This window comes from Penaeus vannamei, chromosome 10 (genome assembly GCF_042767895.1).
Source record: "Penaeus vannamei isolate JL-2024 chromosome 10, ASM4276789v1, whole genome shotgun sequence".
Classification (NCBI taxonomy): Eukaryota; Metazoa; Arthropoda; class Malacostraca; order Decapoda; family Penaeidae; genus Penaeus; species Penaeus vannamei.
Window position 1 is genome coordinate 45903994 of NC_091558.1, and position 9654 is coordinate 45913647.

The 9654-nt window shown below is 34.3% G+C and overlaps 1 protein-coding gene across 6 annotated transcripts in view; it reads right to left on the reverse strand.

The window, feature by feature from the left end:
* Positions 1–341: 341 nt before the first annotated feature.
* Smyd5 (SET and MYND domain containing, class 5) overlaps positions 342–9654 on the reverse strand; it is a 26984-nt gene continuing 17671 nt past the window's right edge. For all 6 annotated transcript variants that reach the window (XM_070126766.1, XM_070126765.1, XM_070126761.1 and 3 more), the window contains 4 exons: positions 7870–8107; positions 7408–7585; positions 6654–6876; positions 342–6394 (listed from right to left, as the gene is read on the reverse strand). In XM_070126766.1, coding sequence (XP_069982867.1) covers positions 6283–6394; positions 6654–6876; positions 7408–7585; positions 7870–8107 — 751 coding nt within the window. In that variant the 3' untranslated portion in view covers positions 342–6282. The remainder of the gene's footprint in view (positions 6395–6653; positions 6877–7407; positions 7586–7869; positions 8108–9654) is intronic.

Consider the following 9654-nt stretch of genomic DNA (forward strand, 5'->3'; position numbering starts at 1 on the left):
ATTGCCTTTGATACATATTGTGGTTTGAGAAATGCAACATTTATGTAAACACAATCAAGTTAATAGATGTTTTATGATATAAACACGAATAAGATGTTAGATTTTTAATAATGTAAAGGCAATTATGTTAACAGATTCTATTATAAACGCAATGGACTTTTAATAGTCCAAATTATACATATCTCAGAGCATATCAACCTTAGATATACCAAATATCTGCTAAGTTAATATGCGTTTCAATAGCAAGTACTCCCTCCCTCCTCTTTTTTTCGTCTTTTTTCTTTCTTTTTTTCGTTTTTTTGGGGGGGGAACAATTTCTCTTCAAAGGATAGAGAAAACACTTTTCATTATCCTTTAATTATGAAAGAGTCCTTATCGTTTATTCACAGTTATCAAAATCATTTACATTAGCTTACTATACTCGTTTATCATGACAGATTATTGGATGTATTTTTGTTTCTTGTGAAAAAATATTAACAATTAACTTCAATGAAATACAAAGCCAGGGGAAAACACTGAAGGAAATATCTTCCAGAACCTCAAAATAGACAAAAAAAAGGTTATATTTAAACACAAGAATGACTCTTGCTCATCATTATTGTTTCCTGTAATCTGATAAGACAATCAAACTGCAATAAACTTTTCACAAAATATACTCTTCTTGTAAATATTCCAGAAATTCCTCTTACTTTATAAGGAGGGTTTGAGGATCGTATGAAGAACTCCCTATAAATAATTCACAAAAGGATTAGTTCTCTTCTCCAATTGTGTGTTTTTTGTTGTTTTTTAGGAAGTTACAAGAAAAGCATGAAATAACCCTGCTACTCTTTTGTACAAATTCTCAGTGATGACAGAGGTAGCATCAAAATATCTTCCACCTTATATATATATATATAAACTATATAAATGCATAAAAATGACCACAGATGATAAACATATTGAAGATTTTTTAAGTCTTTACCATTCACCATCTATATACTTAATAGAAAAAAAACATCATAAGGCTGATATAACACGGTTGAAAGGCAAATCTGGCACTTTTAACATTTCAATCCAATACTGTTAGACAATGGATTCATGAAGTTATGTATGATGCTGAAGCAATGAAAGATGTACGTTTCCAAGCAATCAATTTTGATGATTGTGAACAACTTGTGTATATATGCTGTTGGCCTCTTTATTATATTAATCTTTAAAAGCTAGAACTTAAAAAAGGAATCTTAGAATTCAGATTTCAGCACCAAATGCAAAGCTGGATTATACAGGTTGCAACAAGAAGCAATTATTACATGCACGCTATCCATGCCTTTGCACAGCATTCACAATGCTGACTTAAGCAAGCATTCAATTAACTAAAGTATGAAACGCAATTAACTGTGAAGTTCTGACTATCTACAATGTACTCATTGGGTTTATAGAATCTTTTATAAATGAATTCGCTTCATTTAAAAATAAATTGCAAACTGAAACATTCTTTACATCCTAAAAGTTGACATTTTCATTATTTCTTTAAGCACAATCTCATGAAAAGTTTATATACATTCCTTTAATAAATCAAACAGGATAAATGTGAAACAAAATCTAATAAATCATTATCTGATTCTTTTAAACGGTGACATTTACATGGAAAGTCAATCTAACCCTTTAATGTTGGGAAGGAAGGCCAACCGTACTTTTCAATTCCATAACTGGGTAATCATACATAACCGACTGACCAGACAGGAACGAATTTAATCAATGAACTTGTCAATTAAATAACTGTGGTACTAAGAAAAACTGTGAATGCAAGTAGCGTAAATCTATGCCTTGAAAAAGAATGACCGTTAAATCAAAATAGGGAATCTTGAGTTACAATGCATGTCAGTTTCCAATACATGTTTCTTTCTAGTGCTCCAATCTAATTCCTTTTCAAAGGATATCACACCACACAATTTCAAGTTTTTTTTAGCAAAACAAGAGATTTTCACGTTATAAGGAAAATACAAAAATTGCAAAATCAGTATTCATCAGAACTGTTTTTCTCAGATGGAAAAATCTGAATAGGATCTTACTTCCCATTATATCCAAACTACAAAACAAGTGATCAGTATGATTTATAAAGAGTAGACATAATAAAAGTTACAGCAAACTATAAATAATGATAAAAAACTATCACTGATATAAACCAATATAGATGGATGTAAAAATGAACCATCTTAGATGTAAGAACATGAATAACAGCTGATGAACATAACAATAAGAACATCATGTCAGAGGCAACAAGTCCTCTCATCAAGCTGCAAATCAACATACCACTTTTATAACACTGAATTCTCTTTTCCAAAAATCCTCCTTTTGACATCAAAGTGCTGTAAGTTTCCCTTTCTGAATAAACTTACAACTTCCAAAACCAAAGCAACTTAGCATCTGTTTATTTTTCGCAGGAATTACATGTCATCTGAATGTAAGGCTCAAGCAGAAGACAAACTTCATGCTAATCAAAACTACCTCAGTTACTATCAATAGTCCTATCACCAACGGCTTTGTAGTCTTGTTCATGAACAGAATCAATACCAGGTACTTTCCCTCTCCTATATTTTCCTTAGTCAAAGGGAAGTACATAGAATGCACCACAACATATAAAAGGTTAAACTGCTTCGTAAAATCAGACATTTTTCCTATCCCCAATACTGACTGAGATTACACTTGCCGCAACTATGAAAAGAAAAGAAAAAAAATCAAGCAAGCACGAGACCATACAGTGTTTATGAAAATATTACTCTAATCTCTAAGTGTAAATATATAACATCCTAAGCCAGCATTACCATGGCATTCTACCCTTTAATTCTACCACTATCCTAAAAGGCATGTCTTTTTCACTATTTTAATCAAGATCATAATACTTGCCTAACACTACATCAACTATAAAACTTAATATTAGCATCCAAGGTCAAGACTAGGAACACTTTGAATCATTTATTTCCATGACTATCACTACTTGAATCTCTGAAAGCTGATAAGTTACATGTGCAAAAAGAATATCGCAAAGGATGGTAAATTTGGCCTTTTCAGTTACTCATTACAGCTTTTCTGCTTTATGGAATTGGAAAATACAGAAGAAAAAAACTTTTTTTTACTATTTCATTCTTTAAATGTCCTCAGAAATAAAAAATATATATATCATCTATAATGATGTAGGACACTTGGGAGACTAACGCTTCTTGGTGCTTAATAAAACCTCTCAACTAACATATTCCCTGCTCTGATGCTCCTAGTGTCTCTTGTCCTTTCTAAAGACTTCATAGCTAGTATACAAATTCTCTTGCGAGAGTGGAGAGTCTCGCAGAACCAATGACAGCAGGCAAGTGTATTAGTTCCATGTCACCACCATGTTCTGAGATTAATCATAACACCACAAGGTGCACCTTCAATTGTCCACATCATGAATTCCTCCATAAAGACACCATTAAAAGACTGAGATTACTGGTTTCTGCAACAGTAAAATCATTTTACTTCAACTGCTACAAAGTCATTAGGATTAGAGTATAATTTCAGTGTTTATTGGCAATCTTTTTTATTATCAAAATAGGAACTTCACTCTATTATTTATTCGGTCGATCACAAGGTAATAAACTGGGCAGTTTACCTTCAGCTTATGAAACAGTATTAGAAACCTGATCCTCCTTGCAAACAGAGGTGTGTCTGTGCTTATCTTTAGTATCTGGCTAGCATGAAATTCTAAATGTCAATTATGTCATCCTTGTGGGACTTTGCTCAAGATTTTACTCATCATTTCTGGGTTTCACGTTATATTTTCATGCTGTACTAAAGCAACAATTCATTTTTTTTTAAATGCCACTATAAAGCCTGATAAAATGTCTAAATAAATAAAGACATCATAAATCATAAAAATCAACATTCAAAAATAGTGGTAGAAATTAACCGTGACTAAAACCAACAAATAAGAATAAATCTATCAAATCTTTCTAAAGACATGCAAATACATAACAATAATAAATCAGCCCATTCACTATAATTCATGTGCTGTCCACTGCTTTTTCTTGTTTTTTTGCTTTATGTGTGTTGTTTTTCTTGCACACCCATAGTTCCACCAAACAAGGAGTCAAATCGTAAGCCATAATGATTGAGTCTGATTTCCCAATTCCTTGAAGATATACAATTTCGTTTTGATATTATCAATATCAATACTGTGATCAGTATAAATGCCATAATGATTATCATGTTAATGAAATATTGATAACAATAAAGATAATTAAATAATACAAAAATCACAGAAAATAGTACACAGGTTGCTGACTAAGCACTTGTGGAACCTTATGTATGTCAACACAATTAATAAACTAAAATTCCAGAGATCACAGCATGTATTTTTACCATCAAGGACGACTGGGTAATAACCAGAGCAACAAATGGTAATATCATAATTTCTTCTCTGATGGATTTCATCAATTAACACAAATCTTGGTAACATTAGTCTTATCAATTAACACTTTGCAATTTTCAGGTATGTTTAACACTCTCCTTGCTGTGGATGTTGACCCCCAGTGATATGAATAACCAACAAATTAAATTCCTATATAAAAACAAAATACTCACCAAATTATAACATGGCCAATGTTGTAGAGTACAACTACAGATGTAGATGGTATGATTTCTGTTATATATGTAAAAAATCTATTGCAAAAAAAAATTCTTCCTTACCGCTTTGGCAAGATGGACCATAGCAGCACTGTCAACCTGACCTTATCCGACTGCACAACCTTTAATACCCTTCCAGAGCAGATTTACATAACCATCAATTTTTTAAAACAAAAACAACAACAGACAACTACTGATAATTCTACCAAAACAAATTCACACGCTGGATAAATTCTGAAATAAACAATGAAACAGAAATTACAGTCACATCTAGCTCATCTCGGAAGGGTTCAAATAAATGATATGTTCATGAAGAAAGACAAGCACAGGTTTGTATTTATCATACCAAATTATTAGTTTTTATACATGAAAATTACCTCATCTTCTTTTTCCTTTCTTTCACAAAATTACTGTAAAGCTATAGTTTTCAGTACTTTTTCATTTTTATATTTTTTCAACCTCCATCAACATGAAACTTAACACCAAATATCTTCCATTCTTTGGTAATTCAAATAGCAGATACTCATGATGGGGGAAGGATTGTAATTCACATGGAAAATAGAGCTTCACTACATCTTTGAAAGCGTAGATGATAAAAAAAAAGTTTTATAACAGAAGACATGTTTTGAGTTGTTTCTAAATCAATCATTAATGTAGCTATCAAATTTCGTTACCACAAAAAATATAGTGCTGGTTGTATTTCTTTTCTTTCTTTCTTTCTTAATTTTCCAACATTTCAGCAAATAGCTCTGCAATCAAAATGTGTGTACATGTGTGTATGCATGTATATGTATGTGTACATGTGCTTGTGCAATATGATCATAATCACACTTAATCATATAATCACAATAAAAAGAATGAGGTGGGAGTATCATGTAGTAAGACACAACTACAAACAAAATGTAAAATGACGACACTAGCACTCCTTCTATTTTTTTTTGGAAAGTTAAGTCCTTAGTAAATGTTAAACCAAAAAAGAGATCCTTTCCTATTTCACCATCTACCAGGGAGTCTGACTCTAGCCTGGCCTGAAATGCCACAATTTAGACCTCCTTTCTTATTGTGGCTGTTATAGTTCATTTTAGGACATACACTATTATGTTTGCATTTTGTATATGCATGAATGTGAATATATGTGTACATACATACATACATACATACATACATACATACATACATATATACATTCTACATACAAACATATAGATAGATAGATAGACAGATAAATGACAAATATATGAAAGGAAAGCAGACACTTATTTGCGTATATGTATATATATCTGGTTAAAGAAATTATCTGTTGATATTTTTCAAAAAAAAGAAAGAAAAAATATATATATAAATCTATATAATCTTTTTCAAAATACCTCTTGTATAGCTGAATAACAACAGTATGTATTTGTTAAAAAGATGAAATAAGTAATCTTCACTCAACTAAAATTGAATATACTGAACAAAAATTATCCAATCCCAACAAGACCCTAATTGGTCCTCACTTCCGCAAATACAGCGAGCAACTTCAAACAATGCAAAACCCTTTTACGCACAATCAAAACTCACACTTCATTTCTATCAGTTTTGACCATTACAAAATTCATCCGAGTCTCCTGATAAAATCCTCACTGACCCTCTTCCTAATCCCTTTTACTGATCCTCCTCCTCCTCCTCATCTTCCATGTCTTCATCACTCGTTACATCTGGATCTCCCGACTGTTCATTACACTTGGTGCAACGGCAGGTGAACAGGTAGTTTTCTCTGAAATGCAGAATTGGCTAACAATAATGAAATTGCCTTAATCTCCTACCATTGTAAAATGAACAAGACTAGGTAATTCAATGCTCCTGACATTGTGGCATATATACATGTGTGTATCTGTATGTGTATTGGTTTGCTTGTGTATTTCTTTGTATGTATTTTTCTGTTTGTGTGTGTATATTTGTTTATGTTTGTATTTGAGTGTATGTGCATGTACATGCATGTGTACATGTATACACCAAAAAAACTCTTTCCTAACCTAAGTATGTTGATCCGAGAGTGCCGACTCCTGCTCAAGTTGCACTCATCCAGGTAGCTGACACAGATTTCCTCCCCAGCAGCAATGTCTTTTACTGCAGTCATTACTAAATGGAAGTTGTTGTATGGAAACGTTGGCATTGCGTTGGGATCACAGCTATGATTGCAAGCGCTCTGCAGTGGGTAGAGGCCGGAGCCTTCGTTGTTGAGGAAACCTCCAGCCTCTGTTGGCCAGGTAAAATAAAATTATTCATTAGGTGTATTTACATGAACCAAAATTCATTTTTTGAAGGGTACATTATTCATATACACACACACACATGAACACACACTCACACACACTCACACTCACATTCACACTCACACTCACACTCACACTCTCACACTCTCACACTCTCACACTCTCACACTCTCACACTCTCACACTCTCACACTCTCACACTCTCACACTCTCACACACTCACACACTCACACACTCACACACTCACTCACTCACGCACTCATTCACTCACTCACTCACTCACTCACTCACTCACTCACTCACTCACTCACTCACTCACTCACTCACTCACTCACTCACTCACTCACTCACTCACTCACTCTCTCTCTCTCTCTCTCTCTCTCTAAACGTCCTTCCTTGTACATCAAGTCACATTACAGCATTGAATATCAAATATTGTAGGAAGAATTATAAACATTACTATAAAACAATATGTAAAAGACTTTTAAAAACAAAGTAAAAAACACAAACTCACCCTTATCCAGCTGATCATATATATTGTCAATAAGTTGATCGAGCTTCTCTCTTTCTTCCGCAGATATTTCTAAAGCATCACAATTTCTCACCCAGCGACTCAGGGGACTTGTCCCAATGCCCTGGCCATTTGTGCCTACCAAAGCCACCAGTGATCTAAAACCCTCAGGTGTAAGCCACTGCAAAATGTACAGTCAAATTTAAGTCAAATTACAACTCATCTTGTCTCCTATAAACTAGATTACCTATTTTTCTTAATTCATTATTAGTTGTCCAGATGCAGGAACTTTGTAAAAAAAGGTTTCCAATCTACTTCAGAATCCAATAAAGAAACATAATTCTCAAGGGACGCCAAAATACCTATGAAAGAAAAGACATGCTTACGAATGCACAGAGGATTCATTACCACAAAGGACAATTTCAAGGAAGATCCAAGCTCAAAAAGAGTTCCGCATCTACTCACATGACGCACTTCAGGAGCACCTAGGGCTTTCTCCATCAAGTCCCGCAGAGCCTCTAACTGGTCATGGAATTCTGCTCCTAACAGCTTATGGGCAATTTCTTCTTCCTCGTTCACTGTCCGGTGACAGAACTGCATAAACAAAGCAGTTGCCCCTTCTTTGTCTGCCGCCTGAAGCACAGTGGCAATGATACGAGCCAGGAGCATAATGCAGGCTGTCTCTGGAGGGTAATGCATCTGCCTGTAACATAAAGGATCATGATGAGTTACATACTTAGTTCCCTTATGTGACTGAATTATAATGCCAATGTAAGTTTTGTTTCAAAAAGGAATATTATCTCTTATGGGCCAAGACATCATAAATAATGTCAGTATCACCTCATAGGAAATCTTTGACAAAAGCAAATAAAACCAGTTGACAATCAATTTTCCAGCCTCAATAGGACCTGGTGGGTGCGAGAAAACCAACTTTGCTGAATATCTGATGGATCCATTATTGGGATACCAAAGTCTAAGTCCATTTTTTATACACACTTTTAAAAAACAGGCTCAAAGGGTTGCTAAGACATTCAGAATTACAAATCTAGTATGCAGAGTTTGGGACTAAACACAGCATTATAGACCTAAACATAAGGCATATAATTTATTGAAGGGTGGTAGCAATACAAAAATAGAGAAACCTGTAACTCAAGATGTGGGGCCAGAGCACTTTAAGGTTACATCCACAAATCAACAAATAATCCAAGAGCTAACAAGTTCATCCTTCCCTTAAATCATCTTGCAAATCAATACAATGAAACACTGGATGAAAATGAAGTGAAATATTAGTCTTCTACTTTTGCCTTCCTTCCTTTGCTGATTTTCTCATAAATTTGTTTCTCTGAACCTCTTTCAACAAAGAACTTATTCACAACTTTCTCTATTGATTAATATTATAAACTACAGATAACAAATTATTTGTCAATTCTGCCCCATCAGTTATGCACAATGCATGATGTTTGCACTTCAAAACACAAGAAAAATATCCTGTATTCACTGAGACCATGACTGGAATTAAATATATTCAGTTATAATGATACTACAAAAAAACAATTAGAAATGCCTTATCAGAGTTTGAAGGTGCTCAAAAACAGAAGACACACCACCAAACTAGTGGCAGGTCCAAATGGTAAACCAGGGAAATTGAAAATGTTCTCATGGACATAAATCCCAGAAAATGGATTGAACCAGATAACTGATAGCCAAGAAAACTTATTGTCAACTTGCATTACAAACACTAAAGAATAGAGTGTGTGTGTGTGTGTGCGTGTGTGTGCGTGTGTGTGCGTGTGTGTGCGTGTGTGCGGTTGTGTGCGTGTGTGTGCGTGTGTGTGCGTGTGTGTGCGTGTGTGCGGTTGTGTGCGTGTGTGTGTGTGTGTGTGCGTGTGTGTGCGTGTGTGTGCGTGTGTGTGCGTGTGTGTGCGTGTGTGTGCGTGTGTGTGTGTGTGTGTGTGTGTGTGTGTGTGTGTGTGTGTGTGTGTGTGTGTGTGTGTGTGTGTGTGTGTGTGTGTGTGTGTGTGTGTGTGTGTATGTGTGTGTGTGTGTGTGTGTGTGTGTGTGTGTGTGTGTGTGTGTGTGTGTGTGTGTGTGTGTGTGTGTGTGTGTGTGTGTGTGTGTGTTATATATATATATATATATATATATATATATATATATATATATATATATATATATATATATATATATATATAAATCTATATATATAAAATATATGTGTCTGTGTGCGTCTTTCCTTCCAACTACGAGGAT